This window comes from Pollicipes pollicipes, unplaced genomic scaffold (genome assembly GCF_011947565.3).
Source record: "Pollicipes pollicipes isolate AB1234 unplaced genomic scaffold, Ppol_2.1 Scaffold_6686;HRSCAF=7923_pilon_pilon_pilon, whole genome shotgun sequence".
Taxonomy (NCBI): domain Eukaryota; kingdom Metazoa; phylum Arthropoda; class Thecostraca; order Pollicipedomorpha; family Pollicipedidae; genus Pollicipes; species Pollicipes pollicipes.
In genome coordinates this window covers 34482187-34505458 of record NW_023596921.1, presented here as the reverse complement: position 1 = coordinate 34505458, position 23272 = coordinate 34482187, and the positions used below count along the sequence as shown (strand labels likewise).

General features: G+C 52.7%; 2 protein-coding genes across 2 annotated transcripts; one reads left to right on the top strand and one right to left on the bottom strand.

Moving 5' to 3' along the window:
- Positions 1–481: 481 nt before the first annotated feature.
- Positions 482–7878, top strand: tank (EI24 domain-containing protein tank). The gene is made up of 8 exons (XM_037231265.1): positions 482–668; positions 1285–1445; positions 1829–1981; positions 2357–2465; positions 2908–3027; positions 5509–5735; positions 6190–6264; positions 7642–7878. The coding sequence occupies exons 1-8, from the start codon at positions 654–656 to the stop codon at positions 7745–7747; spliced, it is 966 nt and encodes a 321-aa protein (XP_037087160.1). The 5' UTR covers positions 482–653; the 3' UTR covers positions 7748–7878.
- A 1686-nt stretch (positions 7879–9564) lies between these two features.
- LOC119108221 (zinc finger protein ztf-16) lies at positions 9565–16602 on the bottom strand (the record flags this gene model as incomplete). The annotated part of the gene is made up of 2 exons (XM_037231805.1): positions 9565–10133; positions 15732–16602. Coding segments are annotated over 2 exons (1179 nt in total), but the record flags the coding sequence as incomplete, so codon positions are not given.
- Positions 16603–23272: the final 6670 nt, after the last annotated feature.

Sequence of the window (23272 nt, the reverse complement as noted above, 5' to 3'; positions counted from 1 at the left end):
ATAGGCCCATGTGGAACTTAACAGGATGGGATCATGTATCAGTTGAGGTGATTGATGGTGTGAGATTGGCATGTGGCCCTGAAAAGTGCATTTTTTGATTTTCTGACTTTGACCCCATGATCATGCTTTGGTGTAAGGTGTCTACATTGTTCTGGACTTCATGCCTGAGGGCATTGGCTGGGTAGTTAGAGGGTTGCACCAAACATGTGCATGCAGCTTTAGATCATCAGAAAGTGTTCTTGTTGCAGGAAAGCTGTTTGATGATGCTGTTGATACAAAGCAAAACTAATAATGGGCTTTGAATGATGAGTTTGCATTTAGCCCTGAAGGATGCAGCTCAGGATATCCTGTTGGTGGCTGGTATGGGCTGATACAGACTTCATGGCCAGGCCCGTTGTTTCAGTGTGTGTATGGTCTAGTGTGTGTCTCATTAACATGCAATTCCTGACTGCTTCTGATGGCTGAAAGCTCACTGTAATGTGCACAATCACATATTTTCAGATAGCTGATCCTGCTGGGCTATTGTGGTGCTCATGATATACAGCTGTTGCCTCATTGAAAGAAATCATTTATGTAACTGCAAGATATTTACATCAAGAAATGTGTAGGTCAAGCCACCTGAGCTGCATGAAATTTAGATCTTGAATGACTGGATGGGTGCCCCACAGGTAAGCAATGCAGTTAAGCTGCACACCATCCTTTGTGTTCACTATGTGGCCTCAGTATTTTGTACATCCAAAAATAAACCCATATGTTTTTGCATTCACTAGCCAGCACAGGCAAATAAAGGCTTCACAGTTATGCTCACAGTTCAGGTCACAAGTGCTGATGTGTTAGTTGCCAACTTATCTTTGCTAATTTGAGCATTATGGTGCTTTTTTTGTGCAGTTATAATTCCTTTCCATGTTTGTTGGATTCTGGATTTTTTAAAAGTTTCCTTGTTTCTTTGCCAAAAATGTGCCTGGTATCTAGTGTGCAGTGCTCAGTGAACTTGAAAAGGTCATGTCTGATGTAAAATGATCAGGTCAGAGGCATGTCAGGACATTTTGGAATGAAACAAGTTAAGTATACCATCTACAACAAAACATATTTTCCTGGTAAGTTTGGCTTAAGAATTTATTACCAGGCAAACAGCCTTTTTGTATGCCACAGGACATTCCATTTAAGTCAGTTTATGAGATGAAGAACTGATATGACTGTAGTTACTTATTTCTGTAACTATTGTCATGTTCTTGTAATCACTGATGGTTTGATGACATGTGTTGGCCTGTGTTTTATTTGCAGGACATTTTATTTGGAATATGGAGGGGTATAGTTGACAGCCTCTGGGGCTTTGTGCTGATTTTCACCTTAGATGACAAGCATGCATCTACGACGGGGGCTACCCGTCCGGAGCCGGCTAATCAACGCTCACGCCAAAAGTCTACACGGCGGGTGCAAGAAAGGTTGGCCATTGATTTTCAAATATTTGTGTAAATAGCAGCATGTATTTTGAGTTTGCAGTAAAATTGTTGTTGGGAGCATCGTTTTTTACTTTGCAGTGAGTGTTTGGATTACTGGGAGTGTTTGTGTCAAGCATCAGACAATGTGGCATGTTGCACACTGGAAGTCATTCCACTTTCTACGGCATTTGTTGATGTGCACCTACATGATGATAATCATTGTTGCTGTTATGTCATGGCGCCACCCTTAGATAAAGTCAAAGGCAATATCACTCTGAGATGGAGGCAAAGGTTGTGTGTTGTTGGCATGTGTTATGTTTCGTGGTGGACCGCCGTGAATGACGTGGACATCGTGACCAGCGTTGACGTGGTGCTTCTCCCACCAGCGAGCCGTCGCTGCGCCAGCGTCTGCTGGAGTGCTGCACGCTGAACGGCGGCGTGCTGCTGCTCAGCATGCTGCTGTTCCAGTACGCCGTGCTGCCGGCGCTGCGCTCCTGCGTCACGCTGGTGTTCGGGCCCGCCGCCATGTCCACAGACAGGTCAGGCCGACCGGCCAGCTCAGACTGCATTGACTATCGCAGGGCGCGGCCGCTGTGTAAAACGTGGCTGCATTGGTGCTGTCACAGCCTCATGGGTCAAAGGTCCGGGGCTTGTGACTGAGTATGGATATATCAAGGAATGCTTCACCCCTGGGACACTTGTCCGCCTGCTGTCAGTCGTGACCGGCCACCGTGTGCAGTTAGAGGTAGGTCAGTGCCGACTGAGCGTGGCGCCGGCAGCCAGCTCCGTGCCAGCGTCGGCCACAGCTGCAGGCGTGCCGGTCTGCGGTAGTCAGCCGGACCGGTGACACGCTGGAGGCCGCCGGTCCGCACGGCCACGGCGCTCTCTTCTGATGCCAGTGCTCCTGCTTCCAGGTTCTCTGTATGGACAATATTAAACCTGATATTGACGTACACCTTTTCTGCATTGTGGGTTCTTCCAATATTCGGCATTAGCAAGATTATCAATTGCATTTGGTTTCAGGTGAGAACGCTCATGCTCTTGGTCATTTTAATCACTCAACAGAAGATTCCCCTCTTAGTCTGAGGTGTGTGGCGTGGGTTCTAACCGGAGAGCACAAACCACTCCACGCCATGGATTGTTGGGCCTCGCGTATTGAACCCGATTTCTACCCGTGTTGAAACGCGACTCGCGGCTCACTGTGGGGTGATGTTGTCGAAGATGGGCCACCGCGTGCAGTCAATACCTGGCCTCAGGCTATGCTCTGACTGCGTCTCCTGTCATAAAGATCGGCATGTGTCTGGGCGGGACGAAAAGGCGTTTCCACATGTCCACAAACACTCACAGTGTGTTGCATGATCACGTTTTTCATAAGGAGGAAGCTGCGCATGAGTGCGGACGCAGTGAAAACACGGTCTTAAAACGCCGCAAAGTCGTCAAACGTCAACAGTTGATAATGTGACAGGATATTGCGGACACAGCGTACCGAACCAGCCAGGGACGTGCCTCCTCTCGGCTTGGCCTCAGCATACTCGTCGCTGACACCCTCTTCAGCATCTTCGCCCAGGCGCTCTTTCTCATACAGGTACGTAGCTCGTCCACTTTCAGTAGGACGGCGTGCGATGACACTTTTATGCAGTAATGAAAGTAGACAATCATTCATACATCGTGGTGGGGCATTTGCCGCAGGCTAAGCACAAGCCTGTTTTAACCTAGATTCACCTATTTTGATGAATCATATTGTTTTTGTTGTTTTTGTGATAAATCAGATTGTATTTACCCATTTTAGGTAAATCCAGCTTCTAGGATGGCTTCTCTGTTAGGAAATATGACTTTTGGCCCCGGTGATACTTCCATCGTTAGGCACCACGATCCTGGCCTGCTCTCAGGCGCTCGTGGCATCGGTGTGTTCTGTTCTGGTAGCGACCCCTAAACCCTTATCTGGGATATACAGTGTAGCATCGCGACCCCGGCCTGTTCTCAGGCGCTCTCTGCACTGGTGTGTTCTGCTCTGGTAGCGACCCCTAAGCCCTTACCTGGGATATACAGTGTAGCATCGCGATCCCGGCCTGTTCTCAGGCACTCTTGGCACTGGTGTGCTCTGCTCTGGTGGCGACCCTAAGCCCTTACCTGGGATAAAGATCTCCCACCCTGAGTGACGTCTTGTCTCACACCGCGGTGGCTATCATGTTTCCAAACAAAAGGAGCAGATTAGAAGTTACCGAAATGCTTGTTATTGCTTGTCTTTTGTAAAATCATCAGGCTTTATGAAGGGGGCCGGCCATCTTGGACGTATTCGCAGCGACCCAGGCGACAGGATCTATGCCATGACCGCTATTTATGACGTCATAGCGCATAGATCCGGCGTCTTTTGGTGTTTGCAGAGACCTGGATGGCAAATATGTTATACGATGTCACGAGGAATCGTTGCTGGACGCGCAGGATGTTTTGGTTACTTGGTCGTTATTTAATGGAGGCGAGACCAGTGTTTCAATGCTCGGTCACTTGGTTGCATAGATTTCGATCATTTGTCATGCTATTAGACCCCCTCCGCTTGGGGGTTTACTTCTTGTTGCCGCTTTCCTTGCTTAAAATTGGCCAATCAGCATCGAACCCATAACGCTCCGTTAATTATTGTCGGTCGTTCTTTTACAGATGGAAGCTTACCACTGGTGATCTGATATTTGATCCGATTAAGTGATTATACCTTCGCTTAGATTTCATCCAGCTTATCGACATGGTCCGCGGAGAAGCGGGACCATTTCAGCTCTTATGCTAGTTGAGGACGAATGGCGTATTTTGGCTTGTACGAAGGCGTCGGATGACGTCATTCTGCTCTTAATGAGTAAAACTCTGCCCCAGACAGTGTAAAAATACACATTTAATGAGTTTTATACGCTAAGCCATATCCATCACCTGCGGGAACTGCCACAGTGTATGAGCAAATAACCTCGCCGTCTTCAGCCATCGACCAGGTGCACTGAATTTATTGCAGCAGCATAAAATTGAATTTTGGACTATGCGTCATAGTATGTCCTGATGACGGATGCAGGCATACTGTCTTGCAAAAAAGTGGGCATTTTGCAAACGTGGATTTGGGCTTCGAGTGCAGTGATACGTTGTTCACTATAAGTGTTGGCTTAAATTGAGCCACTTCACGAACAGAGAGAGCCACTTCACGAACGGAACATTTAAGAGATTGTTTACATTTCCTGTTAGGAAATGCAGCCAGATACAACAGGCAGTAAGCTTGAGATTTACACGGATTAACGTTACCTAACCTAACGCAACGCAACGTAACGTAACGTAACATAGGCGGTGGGTATTTTCGCAAAATGAGTCCGGAAGGTGGCTAAGCAGTCAGAAGTGGCGGAATCTGCCTATGAAAATAAGCCACAAGCGGGTTTAGTTTCAGATTTGGCCCATTTTCTTATCAAAATGAAGGAGTGGGGTGGGAGCTCAACTTGGGGTTACTAAATTGCCCCCCCCCCCCTCTCTCTTCCCCTCCCCCCATTTGAAGAGGGAAGTACACCCCTGTGACGTTATATGTGGCGCAACGTATAATATCAACATAACGCTGATGAACGGCTTGCCCTAGCGTCTGAAACGCACTGGCGTCGCTCTCCTGCCGGACTTGCGTCGCTCTCCTGACACGCTGGCGTCACTTCCTTGACGCACAGGCGTCGCTCTCCTAACGCACAGGCGTCGCTCTCCTGGCGCACAGGCGTCGCTCTCCTGACGCACCGGCGTCGCTCTCCTGACGCACTGGCGTCGCTCTTCTGTCGCACTTGCGTCGTTCTCCTGACACGCTGGCGTCGCTCCCTTGACGCAGAGGCGTCGCTCTCCGGACGCACAGGCGTCGCTCTTCTGACGCACTGGCGTCGCTCTTCTGCCGCACAGGCGTCGCCCTCCTGACACGCTGGCTTCGCTCTCCTGACACACAGGTGTCGCTCTCCTGCCGCACAGGCGTCGCTCTCGTGACCTGGCCCGAGCTCGGTTTGGTGAGAGCGGCGCGGTCGTTCGTCTGCCGAGGCCACGCCGTTGATGTGCCGCGCCCGCCCTGCAGGGCATGCTGGCCAGCCTGGTGCTGCCCATCTACGGCCTGGGCGACGCCGTCTGCCTGCTGCACATGTGCCTGCTGTACGCGCTGTACTCGTTCGAGTACAAGTGGTTCAACATGGGCTGGGAGCTGCACAAGAGGCTGACTTTTATCGAGACAGAGTGGCCGTACTTCCTCGGGTTCGGTCTGCCGCTGGCGCTCATGACGCAGACCTTCTCGTCGTACATCATGAAGTGAGTCACTCAGCCCGGCCGCCTCGGCTCGCGCCACCTCCTGCTATCACCCCTCTTGTCATCTCCCGCTCGTCACACAAACCAATTGGGCGCCGAAGTGGATGAGGTGCAGTGTTTTAGGATCAGTGTTTTGACCATTATCCGTTCTTCATAGTGCACTTACGAAGGCTGAAACTCCTACTATGTAATTGTGGTGCATGTCAAATGGTGCCATTCGCCACCAAATTTTGTCAGGATATATGGTGAGACTGTGTCTGAACCATGCGTATTGTTCATTGGTTTACTTACTCGTTGTTTCTAGAAAGGTTGTCTTCTGACGAATGGGGGCGCAGCTCACCGGCACGAATCGCTGCACCGTTCGCTCGTGTTGAAGTTGTCCCGCTTGCCGCCGATGGCAGAGACGGAGCTGTGTTGAGACCGTGCCGTCACCTAGCGCCGCCGTTTGTTCTCGCAGCGGCTGCGTGTTCTCGCTGGTGTTTCCTGTATTCATCCTGAGCGGGAACGAGGCGAACCCTGTGGTCGGCGTCTGGTAAGTGGCCGCGGCAGAGACCGCCTGTCTGCGTGATTGTATCGGATGATCACACTTTGGCTCGAGTTGGCACTGAGCCTTGTCGTTGCCTGCCTGGAGTACGGAATGGGAATCGTTCGGCCCGTGCTACGTATTGGCATGCAGGTGTCCACGTCCCTTGAAAGTATGGAGACGGACATGAGCATCTGTTTTCTGAAGGACGACGTTGGATAGAGCCAATGCCTGTCGCGGGCTAATGTTAACGCTGCCCCGACACGTTGTATCGACTTGTGGCATCTCAAGTCGTTACTCTTGCGCGGGGCATCATTGGATGGGATAATGGCCAATGCCAATACTATGAAGTTCTTCCACTCTTTCCCACTTTTATGCGACCCCCCCCCCCCCCATGCACACGTGATGATGGCCAGGCTTTAAAAAAGAATCAGGACATCTCCGTCTCCAGGGTGGTTTACTTGCCAGGGGTTTTCGGAAATGATATCACTGCCCATATCATAATAGGGCCTAAACGCCAGACATCGAAATGTACTTTACGAATGTGCCGCGCTTGCGGTAGCCGCAACGTGAACTTTCCTTGGCGTTTTGTGTCGGGGGTCGTGGTGGTGAACAGACCGGTGCGTCACTGCAAGCTTTCGGGTGGTGCCGTTTGGGAGGCTGATCGCGGGACGGGGCTTTCTAAAGGTGTTCAGGTCACTGACGAGCGAAAACGAAGCCATGGCACGGCGTCCTTCGTTAACGGCTCGATCTTCGGTGTCGCCTTCGCCTCGTGTCTGGATACGGGGCTGGACACTGGACACTGAGCTGCCCAGATGCGGGCTGCCGCGCACAGAGGGCCGTGTTTCCGCTATCGCGCTGCTGCCTGCTGGGCCCAGCTGGCCCCGTCTGTCCCTGAAAGTGGTTCGCTCTTTGTTTGTACGGCCGAAGCAACCTCAAAATTGCTCAGGGTTGATATGCACGACCTCTGTTATTTGGAATTATTTCCATACGTAATTTTCCTATCCTCATGTGTTACCTAACAGCACACGCGTTGGTTTCGCTTTTTGGTGCAGCCACTAAGCGCTGCCGCACTGCTGTCTGGCTGGCTGGCTGGCTGGCTGGCTGGCTGGCTGGCTGGCTGGCTGGCTGGCTGGCTGGCTGGCTGGCTGGCTGGCTGGCTGGCTGGCTGGCTGGCTGGCTGGCTGGCTGGCTGGCTGGCTGGCTGGCCGGCTGGCTGGCTGGATGGCTCGATGGATGGATGGATGGATGGCTGGCTGGCTCCGCGGCCATCGAGCAGCGCGGGCTGCTGGTCGGCCGGCTGGTCCGCGACGCGCGGCCTCCATGGACCCTAGCTGCGCCGCCGGTACTGTGCCGCAGCGTGACAGCTCCGTGTCGTTGTTGCAGCGGAACCCGTCTGCAGCTGTTCACTCCCGTCATCATGACGTCGAACGCTCTGTTTCGGCGCACGGTCAGCCCGCGGCCGGCCGGCGCCGCCGCCCGGCTCAAGTAGCCGCAGCTCGTCCCGGCCTTGATCCACCTTGACCTGCCCTGCCCTGCCCTGGCCTGCCCTGCGCTGTCCCGCCCTGTCCCGCGCTGTCCCGCCCCGCCCCGTGCTGTCCAGCCCCGCTCCGTGCTGTCCCGCCCCGCTCCATGCTGTCCCGTCCCGCCCCGTGCTGTCCTGCCCGCCCTATGCTGCCCTTCCCCGCCCTATGCTGTCCCGCCCCGCCCTATGCTGCCCCGCCCCGCTCCGCGCCGCCCCCACGGGCCACCAGTGTGTGCGTGGCCGCTCAGATATGTAATATATTTTAATTTGATCGTGTGCTGAAAAAAATACAGTTTTGTATTGAATCCAGGGACATTTGAATACGTGTCCACGAAGCGACGGTCGGAGTTGCAGCGCGGCGATCATCTCAACCATGGCCTTCCTAGAATGGCCAAGGCGATTGTCAATGGCTTCCGTCTATAGATTAATGCTGTGGCTCCTCCGTTGCCGAGTTGAACCAAGCAGAAGCACACCTGAGCAGGTGCTCAGCTTCTTGTCTTTTATTCAGTGATTTATCATTGGCGTGACAAGTTATGCACACCAGCAGCCGACGAGCGGCCGTCAGAGCAGTTGGCTGGTATGGTGAGTGTTGATGGATGGTGGCGAGTGCACGTCATTTAGACTGGCGGGAACTTCAGACAGTTCAGGTGTAAAAACAGGCTTGTAATGACAGGCATGTACATAATTGTTTTATCCACACCACGTTTCTTAAGATATTACGGAGGATGGGTCTGCTGGTCGCTGCTGGCATTTTGTGAACACTGCGCGTAGACCGCGCGCTATACAGGCGCTGTCCGCCCTGCACACTGAAGAGGATGACCTTGAGGTGGCACCAGCCAGACGCGCGTGGAGATGGACGTCATGCGAATATGCCAGCGGCGTGTCATCCTTGAGACCGGACGCTGGGATCAGTGACAGACTTGGGAGCGTCGCCAGATATGGCTGCTCGCGCCGCCGGCGGTAGCGGACGTTGGCAGTGCGTGAGGGCCCAGCCCTGTTGGGGCCCACTGAGCGGCGGAGGGGGCCGCACCGCAGCTGCCGCGCTGCCACACGGCAGTATATCACATGGGTCGGTGGAATGGGTGCGCCTGGGGCCAGGCGTGCCGCTCGGCTCGCTCGCGCGCGCGCGCTCGCACTCAGCTACAGCGTCTTGGGACCGATCGCCCAGAACCAGCGCTCAACAAATAAACGAATAAAACTCAAGCCTGGCCCCGCGGGCGAGACATGACAAGTAACAACAACGTCGTCTGTCAAAAATTCACTAACAAAACAACGGCAGTAACACCACAACCAGCGCCGCATCGCCTCATGTCCAGCGACACTGGACTACAAAATATATTAGACTTGGCATTTGAAAACGGTGGATCGGCAAAGCAGTCTGTGGAAGACGTCCCATGCGCCCGGCGACAGTCACCTGCGCCCGGCGACAGTCACCTGCGCTCGGCGACAGTCACCTGCGCCCAGCGGCAGTCTCCCGCAACCGGCGGCAGTCTCCTGCGCTCGGCGGCAGTCTTCTGCAACACGTCCCTACAACACCCAGCATGCAACAACGCCATGAGCCTTGAGTAAGAAAAGAAGGACAGAAAAAGACAAGAATGGTCTGCCGAGGGCGGCTCTGCCAGCTGGGGGTCGTCGCGCCCGGGTGGGGCAGCGGTCGACGAGGGCTGACCGCGCGGCTATGTAGGTCTGGTGACCTACAGCGGCCGGCCGGCGCCCAGCCGACCTCGATGAAAACGAGACCAGCGGCTGCAGGGGCGTGCGGACGTCAGCCGCCGCCGCCTGACGACTCGACAAAAACCGGCCCCGGGCCGGCTCCGCCGCCCAGCTCGCGCCGCGCCGCGGCCGCTGGTCGTCACCTCGTCCGCGGCACGGACACTGGGTCACGCCGCGCTCTCTTCACACCACGCCGGCTCGGGCTTTTGCATGAGATGTAGCCGGGGTCGAGCCCGATTCGCCTCGCCGTCAGTGACAATGAATGGCTTAACAGGCCAGGCGTCACCGTCGGCCCATGTCGCGACCTGATTGGTCGGCGGCGCGCGGTGACGTCACTGGTGCGGCTGGCTGAGTAGGTGAGAGTTGAACTCATACACGTTGTGACACACTTCCGAGCAGATGTTACACTTCCACGGGTTATTCTCGGCGTGGCAGCCCTTGTGCATGAAGTAGAGCGTCTGGTCGGGGAAGAGGATGCCGCAGAGCGTGCAGAGGTGGGAGCGGCGGGCGGCCGACGGACTGCTGACGCCCGAGGAACGGCTGGCCGGCCGGCGGTCCTGCAGCAGCGAGCGCAGACGGGACGAGCTCGAGCTGGGTGAGACAGCACAGTTTGTCTCGGCCGACACCTCGCCGGCCGCACCTGCAGCAGGAGGACGCGGCGTCAGCGCGCGCTAGCAGTCAACGCACCGACGGCGGTCGCCGCGCTGGCCGCAGTCGCACACGGTACCGTGGACAACTGTCAACACTTCTCAGTCTTGGTGTCGGTCTCGGTTGTAAATTAGGGAAAGTTTTAGGAAAGTTCACGCATAAACTCATTAATTTCGTGTTGATGATAGCTAAATTGGGAGAATGGAACAAAATAAGAATAAAGAAGCGCACAGTGGTAGGCATTGTGAAGTATTTCTTCAAGCAAGCGTCTGATATAACCTAATACCATACCCGTACGCACATGTAAAGTTTTCCACAAATATCTACCAATCCCATCCCGTTGCCCATTCCATACGGCTGGGAACCCATGGGCTTATCCAACCCATTCAAGTCAATTAACCCACAGCTAAAGTACCCGCAAGAGTCTGGTGGAAAAGGCGCTAATCGTTCCCAAATGCTTGCTCCATTGACTATACAACCCAGCTACCTTCAGTTGCGCATTACTACGATTGGCAGACCTGTGCTTCATTCTGCTTCAGCGTAGTCGAATCCGACTCTCCCTTACAATGCCCAAAGTTGATTCCAGGTCTGACTTCCAATAGCTCAGTGCAACTTGGAGTCGACTTTGGTTCTAACTCAAGGACATATAGCTTCAGTCCGAGATCGGGTACGATGGAATCGATTCCTGTTACAATGTTTTACGAGATGCCCCGTTTTGTGAACAGCGAAAAGCCGCAACTGGTGAGGCATTTTGATAACGATACAGTGACATTGTGTTTGGAATAAAGAACATTGCATTTATTTCACATTGCTGACCTATTACACACACACACACACACACACACACACGCACGCACGCACGCACGCACGCACGCACGCACGCACGCACGCACGCACACACACACACACACGCATATATATATATATATATATATATATATATATATATATATATATATATATATATCGATTGCTACCTTTTGCTTATTCTGGTAATAACAGCTGCGTTAAGTTTGGTGCACGTAGCACAAGCAGGCTATGAATGCATCCTGTTCTTTAGATTTCTAAGTCGGCACAACCACGACTCAGTTAAATCAACACCGACTCCGTCTGACCCAAGGATTTCAAAGAAGCTGATTCCACCCAGACTCAAGAAAAGCTTAGTTGATTTCGGAATTGATTCCCACTCGGCGTCAAGCTCAGGTCTGATGTGTGATTCCTAAAGTTTGTATGACTAAACGGATCGCTGGATTTTAGGGGAAATGCCTTGCAATTATGAGCAATCGATCTGTATGAGCAAGCGTACAAAACGTTAGATGAGATCATATCACAGAAGTTTTCATGGTTCACAGGCCCTTCTATGAGATCGCGTAAGATTCTCACGGAGGTGCTCCAACCTTGCTTGGGGAGGAATATCGGTGGAGGTGGATCCATATTGCATGGTTCGCGGCAGAGTTCTCGCAGCTTGCTGCAACATCGGCATCCATACCATTGCCACTTTGTCGCTCCATATCCTTACCTTGTCAGTCACATTTAAGGCTCACCCTTCATCCAATTAACTTCTACCACAACCACTGTACCATCGACAATTAAATTATCCAGCATTTGAAATTCGGTCTCCTGCCGAGCTTCACAGACAGGCGTTAGTGACGTCTGCATCAGGCGGCGGGACGGATGAAGTGGTAGGACCCGTCTAACACGCCCATCCCAGGGGCAAAGGCATTGGACTAGATGCCTGACTCAAACTATTAAATTAGTGGTCTTTACACGGGGCTTTCTCTCCCGGTTCATACGCGCCAGCGTCTTCATCAAGGCATAGAACACCGGTCCGTCGTTCCAAGCTGAGTATTAGGCTTATTGTTGCTCACTATTCCGTTAAATAAGCTAAGCCTCTAATCTAAACATGCACATGAAGAGAGTACCTACTTGTGAAGTACTACCAAATCACGCAAGTGAGGACGAGAGCCAAGTGGAATGTACTCCGAGTAAAAGCAAATATTTTACTTGACCAAGCCGAACCGGCCAGGCCGACCAAGCTACTCGCATATTGTCATCACTAACGAGACCGCCATGCAGTTTTGGCTGACCAGTCGCTAAAGAGTTTGGAATTTTTACTGTATCATTTCTCAGCTATTTGTTCTCAGCAATTCGCATGTTGTTCGGTTAGGAGTAATTTTCCTGTGATATTTCAGCGTGGCAAGATTTGCATCTGAATGTGAGTCACAGGTCAGGCAAATTTCGCAAAGTTCTCGAATTATTTGGACCATCGAAAACTTTTAAAAAATTATAAGTTTGTAAATGGCATTAATCGACGAAGAGTATTCTTGCCCTCAAAAGCATACTACCATGGTAAAAATATATGAATAAGACATATGACGTCAGACCAGGTCACTGTCAAGTCAGGGCAAGGTCATGCTAGATTAATGGATATCAATTTCATGTTCTTCGAATACCGTGACCGATCGTTACAAGTGACATGTGGCCATCGGTAATGGGTTAGCAGAATGTGCTGCTTAGCAGCTGATGGGCGACAAATGGGCACTTCAGATCATTTTGGTTTGACACTTAAACTTCGCCTCAAATGACGTCTGTTGTTGGGATGGTGTGAACTCATTCGTAACACTGACCCTGTCTAACGCACAGATAAAACAGCCGATAAATTCATGTTGGTTTGACGCTTGGGCGTGCCGGCACCATTGCTATTTGACTGATAACTTACACCAGCACAGTTCAAAGCAAGGACCGAAAGCTTCAGGGTACCGAAAGTGTAGTGGTTAAGAGAATCCGTGAGAATGCATCCATCCATAGTGTTCATGGGTTAAGTGCTATAGTGGTCAGCAACTGTGCAAAATCTCGGAATCTTGATGGACCCATTTTTGTCGTGCAGCTGTTACGTAGATCAGGTGGTAAACAAATGTATTGGCATCTCGCTGCCCTGGTTCTGCCCCACGTGCGCTATTGTGTCCAAGTGTATGGCAGGGCAAATCGTTCAAACATCTCAGAACCGCAGAAATCTTCGACTTTCGCACCATGCTCTGCGCTAGTGTGCAATAGTGAGCGCGTAGTCTGAGACACGCGGCAGACTCACCATCTGAACGTAACTCGTGTAAAAACAACCATGGAAAGAGACGGTTTATATATCGCGTGGTGCAGCAGTACAAGTATTTCATTACGCAAGGTTTGTCCAACGTCTGGAAAAATCAGTTCAAAAACTACGATTTGCAACATAATCCAAAGAACCTGGCTATCTACTCAGTAGGCGTGCGTTGTGTGTATTGTGTGAGTGGAATGGGTGGAAGGGTGGCATAGCGTTTATATTAGCATACGACCTGTATTCCGACCATGTAAGTTGGTGAGGGTCAGAGAATAGCCAGATTGTTGTGAATTGACCCGATAATGCGTAATACAGTACAATGGGCTACACGTCTAGGAAACCAGAGGTACCGGGCTCGATTCCCACTATTACCGCCCCTCTTGCCGGGGTGAGCGGCAGGCGATGCCAAAAAGCTTCAGGAGGTGAGTCCGTCGTAAAGCCTCAATGACGCAAACATTGAAACGCTGCCTGCAGAAGCAAAAATGTCATGCAAACTCTTACTGATGACGTCATAACTCTATGACCTGACCAAGTGCTGAGCTTTGCCTTCACCAGAATGTGTCAAAGAGCCCGTCGCCAGGTAACCTTACACATTGACGCCAATTTTCACCCATCCATTCTGATTGCGCACTACTTACACCTGGTTACGCTGTGTTAAGCGTAACGCATCTCAAAAGGATAATGTCTTTTCGGCCCCTAATCGCGCTAAAACGGAAAGGTAAAACGGCTCCCAACGGAGGCGAGTGTTTTGTTTGTACCAGAGGAAGCCCATGGCATCAGGTCTTAAGGTATTAAACACAGAAAACTTTGGCATGATTTGCAGCCACCCTGGAGCGTAACGTTGCGCTGTTTATTCATCCCTTTGACTACGCTTTGGTTACGCCAGTCCCCCAAAGGTGGTCGGGCTGCAGCACCCAAACGGAGCAGGAAACTACACTTGTGGTAGTACCTATACAAACTTTGCACGAGAACTCCAGCGTAAATCACAGATCTAGCATCGCGGCAGGTTTTTGAGGGACTGGAAGAATTGGACAAGTTGAATTTTTTTTTCTTTAAGAAAGCATGGTGTGAAACACCAGCTTAATTATTAATGCATGATTCCTTTGCTAGGAGATTTTTTATTTCCATTAGAACAATCCTGCAAAGCCTTACCTCCAAAGCGGGGACAATGGGAAGCGATTAGGTACCAGATGGTGACGCTATAGTTATGGCCGAATTTTAGACCAGAGCGTTACGGCCGAGGAAAAACTCCAAAGATGCTAACTTTACTGATCTGCTGGATTTGCTGGATTAGAAACATACTTTGTGACAAGCAGTGTCTACTCGCTGGATAAAGGAACGGGAAAAAAGCGTTTTGGCAGACACTTTCTTCAAGGTCAGAATTCGGCAATCAACACGCACAAATTTGAAACCAATATCAGAACTTTGGGAATGCACCACCGAAAAAGCACTTTGCCAGCTTCACATGCATAAATCATCGGGACGTCAGTAATTGACTCGGGAACCACCGACGACGCCTTCTGCATAAACATCCTGACAGGAAACGAGCTGCTATAGTCAAAACCAACCAAGAGCGGGTGATCAAAAGCAGACAGACGTGAATCCAAATCAGATCTGATCACCATCCTCGAACAAAAATAAGCACATCTGTGAATGCGTAACGGCAACCAATGAGCACGTAATGCATTCGTCGTACTTCTTCAAATTCATCGATGTCTTCGGTAGAAATTCCAGGCCCATGACCATTGTCCACTAATGGCTGGCACGCCATTAGTGGATAATGGCCATGGCAAGCTGTCTTGGTAGTGTATTAGCATGGTAAGCCTGCAGCACTAGACTTGCACACAAGGGTAAGCCCAAAAGCCGTTCCCTCCCGACAAGAATCCAGAGTCCAGGCGTCGGGAAAACGTCAAATACGAACAGCAGCAACTCGCCTTTTTCAAGTTCCCTATTACAACAAACCAACTTGTAACGTCTGGAGCCACAACACAAAGAAAGGAGGGCGCTCTGCAGGTGTTAAATTGCTTCTTTGTAAGGGGCCAATGAGGCTGCACAGGCCTGTAGAGGAGCCAGGGGCTGCTCGCAGTCGGGAGTGGGACCCCCTCGCTACAGAAATATTGTGAGTGTACTTATGCATAAAAGAACCTCGTTGTCTCTTCGCTCCCTAAACAATTCTTAAAGACAGCGTCGGATGATGGTAAGGACCATTTATATGAGCTCTAAAGGGTCTAGGCTTTGGTGGTGTCTACAGTGATAATACTTATTTTCTGTCATCGTCTCGCCCATGCCACCAGCAACGCATGTTATTGGTTACATAAAGCTGGAAATTGTTCATTTATGTTCTCTTGAATGAAAAAAGCGCAAGGATTATAACGCATCCAATGTCACTTTAGTGATATTTAACATCAAAATGGTGAAAATCCTCTGAGTCCGGCCACCCGTTCTGTACATACTGGCCGCGCCAGCTGGCCACAGGAGGTACCGTTGTCTGCTTACCGTTGGCAGGCGGCTGGCAGGCCCCACCCCGCGCCAGCCGGGGGCCGGCGGTGGCGGCCGGGCCGTCAGCCTCCTCTGGTGCCGTCAGCTCCTCGTCGGGCGGCTCAGCCTTGATGGCGGCGGCCGCAGGCGCGCTCTGCACGCCCCCGGCCCCACCGGCGCTCCGCGCAGCCCCCGGCACCGCCTGCCAGTTATTGGGCGCCGTCTGCGAACTGTTGGGAGAAGCCTGCGAGCTGTTGGGCGAGGCCTGCGACGGTCGCGGCGAGCCGGGAGGCGACTCGGCCTCGGCGTTCAGCTCCAGCGGCGCCAGGAAGTGGTGCGGCAGCAGCAGCGGCGCCGGCGCCGAGCCCAGCTGCAGCCCGTGCTGCGCCGCCAGGTGCGCGTGCAGGCTCTGAGAGCAGGTGGCACTGAAACCGCACAACTTGCAGACACTGCCGCTCCACTCACCCTCCCGCACGTGCTCGTTCTGGTAGTGCGCGCGCATGGCGATCTGACGCTGGAAGCCCTTGCCGCAGACGGGGCACTGCCAGGGCAAGCGACGGCTGGCCGTCTTCGAGTGCGTGCTCATGTGCTCCAGCAGGTGGTCGCGCCGGAAGAAGCGCTTGCTGCAGGCGCGACACTCGTACGGTTTGACTCCCGTGTGCCGCATGCGGTGCCGCCGCAGGTTGGCGCCGTTGGTCAACCGCATTCGGCACACATCACACTCGTACAGGCGGCGGCCGGCGTGGCTCTTGGCGTGCGCGTCCAGGCAGGCGCGGCTGTATGTCTCGTACGTGCACCGCTCCTGGTCGCAGCGCAGCGGGCCGGCCACCTCGGCCAGGCCCGGCCGCAACAGCTGGCTCAGCTGGGAGAAAGGCTGCGGCGGTGGAGGCTGCGGCGGCTGCGGCGGCTCGCCAGCCTCCTCCTCCGAGCCGGAGGTGCCGCTGCCGCTGGCTGGCGGGGGCGAGGCCGAGGTGGAGCGCCCGCGCCCGCCCCGCACGCTCAGGTCATCCGGCTGCAGCTGCTCGACGGCGGCCGGCGTTGTCATGGCGACGGGCCGTGGCGGCCCGACGCGCCTCTGTCCTTGCAATGGAGCGCTGGTGCGGCGCTGAAACTGAACACACACGGTTAATTAACTGCAGGGGAGCACTGTGCAGCGCTGAAACCGAACACACACGGTTATTTAACTGCAGCGGAGCAATGGTGCAGCGCTGAAACTGAACACACACGGTTAGTTAATTGCAACGCAGGTACTGGCTGGTTCCAGACGATTCAATTTCCTTTACGGCTCATTAGAGTACTGGCTCTTTAGCGTTGTTTCTCTGAACAGAGCACGCGCAGAAATACATATCCTGTAAACATTGGTTGGACATATGCCCGTCATACCACAGTTGTACCGGCAACAGGGAAACGCTCGTCGAAATAAGGCAACGTACGTAACCTGACTGGCTGACCTGCTGTGCGAGGTCACGATCATAGTGTAATAATGGCCGGCTGGCCTGCTGTGCGAGGTCATGGTCCATAGTGTCAGAATGCATGGTGCTTAAGCAGAATCGCGCTCGGGCTAAATCATCAACAAGGGCTTAGAAATTAAAGGGACCCGTAAAAAATTAAACTAGAAATCTAGTTTCAAGCGCATCCGAAGTCCTTCGGATGCTTTGTTTATGGCCGTGGGTTCAATTCTTGTAAATTTTCACTGGGCACAGTGCATCACACTGCATTATGTCCTGTAATAGGAGCTTTCAGAGCACATCCAGTAGTTAGTCTTCTAGTGGAGGCGGATGAGCCACTGTTGGCACTCAGGAGAATAAGGCTGTAGTGCGGTATGTCTGCAAGCTAGTGCAGCTTCCAGACCATGCCACGTAACATGCGGGTTTTTGGCGTCACGCAGAAATGCTATTTCAGGACGGCCAAAGCTACGCCAAATGGCATTCCATTTGCCTTGGAAATGAAGGAGCTTTTCCGTAGAAGTGACATTAGTCTGTGCGGTGTGCTAAGGCTGGGTCAAGTATTGGTCCCTCGTTGGGAGCTAGCGTCACCAAAAAAGATGCGTACCTGTCCAGCATTGGCAAACAGTGCGGACTCCCTTTGGACCTCAGGTCGAGGGCTTGGCAGCATATTGCATCAAACGTGGGCTTCCAAAATACGCATACAGATGGGCTCGAGACAGAGGTGGGTATGACTCGGCATTTGTATGCAGCCAAATCACTCGGTCTTTTCGTTACCGAAACACTCCGCGGTGCACACCTCCGAGCTGGTCGCGAGCATTACGGCACTGTTCCATTGAGGTCGGCGAGGACGACTCGCACCCGATCTTGTCTGGCTCTCTAAGCTGCCTTCAGGCTCTGACGGCCTTTAATCCTCAGTGACCCCTTACATGGGATGTTTTAGGCTGTCTGACGTCACTATATTAAGCAAGTAAAGCCATCCTTATATGTTGGACACCGAGCCACGTAGGCATCGCACGTGATGAGCTTGCTGACGCGGCCGCAAAACGAGCAGCCGGTGCGCCGTACATGCGCTCCTTACCCCTGCCGGCCAACAGCCTTCACCCCGCAAACACGGCCGCCTGGGTGAATGGCGTCTGGCAGCGCTGCTGAGATCAACAGCCAACAGAAAGCTGGCCGCGATTAAGCCGTAGGATCGTGGCATCAAGCATTCACAAAGCGAGACACGAAGAAGTAGCCCTCTGCAGGATCAGAACTGGCCACAGGCACGCCACGTGCGGCTGTTTGTTGCGTGGCGGAGATCGGCCGGATAGTCGACGTAACGGCAAGCCGTTCACCGTTCGCGATGTCATTCACCCATGTCCAAAGCTCACTGAAGAGCGGCTACGTCATTTCGGACAGGATTCTTCATCCTGACATTGGCGACGATGCTGGCGACTGCTTGTTCGTTAGCCACGGGCCAGCTGCTGTTTTATTCTTAGCAGACTTAGGGTTTTCAGCCATGTATACACTAATGTAGTCGTGTAACGCTGTTATCGGCGCAAAATCACCGAAGCCGTCGGCGCGTCAAAAGTCCCAGACATCATCATAATCATCTCAGTCTCGGGTACAGTAGAGTTCACCTGGTGAGACCCCCTATCATCAGCACCGTTTCTCAAATCTACGAGTCGTTTCAGCTGTTATGGTGAGACGGCTGCTCGAACCAATGTACCGTAGGCACCCGTCCGCTTGCTCTAGCCCTCCCACGATATGCTCTCTCATTAATATGTCTAAAGCAATCCCGCGAGTCACACACACTAGCTGACGCCAGTGAGGCGGTGCGCTCACCGCTGTCCATCGGGCCACAGGTCACGTCACGAGGAGAACACGGCCGCGCTGCCCTGCCCCCGCGGCTGAAGGCGGCACGTATGCACCCGCCGCGGAAGGTCTCTTCCACTCGGCGTCAGCACCACTGACCCAGAATCGCAGCACGCTCTCAAGCCGATCATGCGACGGCCAAGTGTTACGATGCTCCCATTTGCGCCGGGCACGGTCTCACCGGGGCGGCAGAGCACACACACGCTGGAAACTTTCCCGGCTGCAGAGGCGGCCAGGTGGCGGCGCTCGAGCTCGGCACCCGGCGCCAGGCGCTCGGTCGTTGCACCCATTACAGCCGGTGCCATGGGCACGCTGATTGCCGGGCGTAATGACCACAATTTACTATCCGTCCGCTGGCTGCACGGTGAGCAGCCCCAGGTGGGATCAAAGCAAACATCCTCCGCCTGTGCAAGCTGACCCAGTGCTGGCGTGGCCCCGGACGCTAGATGGGACAACGGGCCGCGGCGGAGGGCGACCTCTCCTCGCCGCGGCGGAGGGCGACCTCTCCTCGCCGCGGCGGAGGGCGACTTCTCCTCGCCGCGGCGGGAGCACCGGTTCCGGGAGGCAGACGTCACAGAGATGAGAAGGCTCTCAGGCAGCGCAAGTCCGCGGCTCAGACTTAACAGCGCACCTGACAAGCGCTAAGAAGATGGGGAAGATGATCAGTCTTTTTCAGACTGTTTTCAGCCTGAGAAAGCACGCATCCAGGTGAGGATAAACGACCCACTTCGCATAACGCGTTTTCACACCAGCACTCGCCAGAATAGGGTCAGATGCTAATCTAACAGGCGAGTGTCCTAGGAAGTTGCTGTAACATAAACGTACCATAAACCATAATCAAACGTGGGTTAGGTGAATTTATTTCCGTATTGGGCTCTCAGAAGTTTGCCCGGTAAAATATCGGGCATTGGTGTTCTTTGATGCGTTACTAAACTTCCGAAAAGCTGGAAATTCTGCTTTACACTTATTCACTCGCAAGAGTGTCAGGTACTTAGTCACGCTTTTCCTCAGGAGTTGGGGGTGGGGTGGGATAAAATGTCACTTTATCTCCGAAATCTTGGGAACTTGGGCCAAATTCTTGTGACATTGCCCAGCACAAAGTGTAAAACTCTAAGCTAAAGGAGGGTAGCCCCTTGTCACTCACATCGGCTACGTCTCTGAAGGTCACGAAGGTCGCGTATCTACCTTCAGCCCTCAGCAAAATCTTGCAACTTCAGTAAATACACAAACTACCAAGCCACGAGATATTCATCTGTGGTGAGCGCATTTCTGCGCATTTAAACTTCCGCCAGCGGTAAAGTACCTGGCAGCGTGTCTGTGCGTTGCCTGTTTGGTATGGTTAATGCCGAGAACCGACGTCTCAGCTCAGTCAGTTACAGCCAATGGAGACGATGGCCAACAATTACTGGAATAGCAGCGCTCAATCAATTTAAGACTGCCTGCCACACTCGACAGCATTGTTGTTACGACCAACGTGGCCAGAGCTCGAAAAGTTTTACTTGAGCCATGGAGCATTTTTCAATTTGCACAAAATGACAGTAAAGCCTTCAACGTGCTTATATTCTTGCAGCTAATGGTGGCATGTTTATACAGCTGTAAGCGGCAGGTAGCCAAATTGTTTTAAAACTGCTCTGTAATATTTCGAAGATGTTGCCATTCAAGGCGAGCAATCACAAGCGCTTTCCCTGCAATGCCGTAAAATGGTAAGAATTTACCCCTCCCATTGGCTACGTTTTGGCCTTTGGCTTGGCTAGTCGCCGCTCCCCATTATTGAGAAACATATATTTGCGAGTTTCAAAAAACTCACACAATCTAGGCTCAAACTGAGCTTACACTTCGACATCGCAGGGTCGCGGCAACACGGAATCTGTACGATATGACTGACAAAGAGGGCAATGTACATCAATGCACAGCTGCTTGCCACAGTGGACATCAGAGCATGCCCAGACAGCCTCAGGTCGTGCCCAGTCGAAGGCGGACAGCCTCAGGTCGTGCCCAATCGAAGGCGGACAGCCTCAGGTCGTGCCCAATCGAAGGCGGGCAGCTTCAGGTCGTCCCCAATCGAAGGCGGACAGCCTCAGGTCGTGCTCAATCGAAGGCGGACAGCCTCAGGTCGTGCTCAATCGAAGGCGGACAGCCTCAGGTCGTGCTCAATCGAAGGCGGACAGCCTCAGGTTGTGCTCAATCGAAGGCGGACAGCCTCAGGTCGTGCTCAATCGAAGGCGGGCAGCCTCAGGTCATGCCCAATCAAAGGCGGACAGCCTCATCAGCCCCAGATCATGCCCAATCAAACGCGAACAACCTCAGGTCATACCCAATCGCAGGCGGATTGCCTCAGGTCATGCCCAATCGAAGGCAGACAACCTCAGATCATGCCCAATCGAACGCGGGCAGCCTCAGGCCGTGCCCAATCGAAGGCGGACAGCCTCAGGTCGTGCCCAATCGAAGGCGGACAACCTCAGGTCGTGCTCAATCGAAGGCGGGCAGCTTCAGGTCGTGCCCAGTCGAAGGCGGACAGCCTCAGGTCATGCTCAATCAAAGGCAGACATCATCATGGCCAATCGTCCGGCCAGACCAACGCTTTCCTCTGTAGAAAACCAGTTACTACACTTTTTCAGTCTAAACCAGGAAGAGCTGCTGAGGGTTAAACCGAAAGAGATGGAGCTTCTGTTGGCGCTGACCTGGCACTTTTGACCGGACAGTAGCCCGTGGGCCATTGGCGGGTCGCCGGTCAAACGACCCGACCTTGCGCGCTCGAAAGATGCAGCAACATTCCGGAATGCTACGAAGCTCTTGGAACATGCATTTAAGGAAGGCCGCGGGATGATGTATTTTCTGTAGCGAAAACCATATAAATTACGAAAACCATCGCACCTACATTCCCAAATGTCATGATGAACGAGTCAAACAATGCTGACAAACATTATGATTAACTTAAGTTCTCAGACCACGATTAAAAAAGTTCCGGGGATGAGGCAGAAGACAGAGAGTTTTGAAATTTGAAACCAATCGTACGCAATCTCACCATTCAGTCACTTTGTATGGAGACAGACGTTTCATTTGGTAAATACGTATTTGCTGATAAAGCACAAAAGTAGCTGTGTTTCAATCCTACATGCTCAATACTGGTTCCGCAGAGAATGGAGTAAAGCATGTGTATGATTGCCCAATCTTGTTTCAAATGTGACTGTTGTCAAATCGCCAACTTTTGCGCTTGTGGCAAGTCAGTTCACAGCTTACAGTAATTGACCACGCAGTTGTTTGGTTTTGATTGTACTTCCTGGCCATCGTTGCTCACACGGCTGCAGTTTGGTTACCACCATGTTCAACGGAGGACAAAATATGTCGTACTTAAAATCGCACAGTACCGCGGATAGTCTGGCCAGGTGACTACCTCATCACCTCACCATAATCCACCTGGTGCCGTGGATTTAGCGTCCGGATAGATGGGTACAACAAAAACCTATTGCCACTCATTTCCAGCGGGGGCAATGAGCCAGAGCAAACGATGCGGTGAATTACACTAGACGCTATCCCATCTTCATGGACAGACCAGTCGCAGACCGTGCCGCGCTGATCAGTGCCGCGCCGTCACCGAATCGATACTGTCGCGTCGGTAGTGAATCAGTACCGCTGCGTCGGTGGTGCATCGGTGCCGCCTTGCCGGCAGTGAATAGGCATCGTGATGCGGGCAGTGAATCAGTACAGTGGCGTCAGCAATGAACGGTACCGCCGTACCGGCAGTGAATTAGTACCGCCGCGTCAGCAGTCAATCGGTACTGTCTTTCCTGCGGTGGATAGGTACCGCCTTGCCAACAGTGAATAGGAATCGTGATGCCGGTAGTGAATCAGTACCGCGGCATCAGTAATGAACGGTACCGCCCTGCCGGCAGTGAGTTGGTGGCGCCGCGTCAGCAGTGGATCGGTACCGCCGCATCCGGCAGCATCGTCGCCGCGGCATCAGGTCGCGAAGCTGTGAAGTCGCAACTTCGCGGCATCAGTAAACGTTGGATTGTGCTCATTACATCAAAAGTGGGTACATCGCTGACGATTCCAGCCCAGCTGTGCTCAATGGACAAGTGGTATGTTCTCAATGCTGCGAGTCTTGATCTCAATGTTATTTTCTAGTTCTCAATGGCTGCTGCTTCGTGGAAACGTAACCACAGATTCCGGTTTCTAGTGGTCCTTCCGCAAACGCCAGTCGCTGGTTCCATTTCCTGTTGTAAGTTAATCGCTTGTTTTTTATGTTGTTGTTTT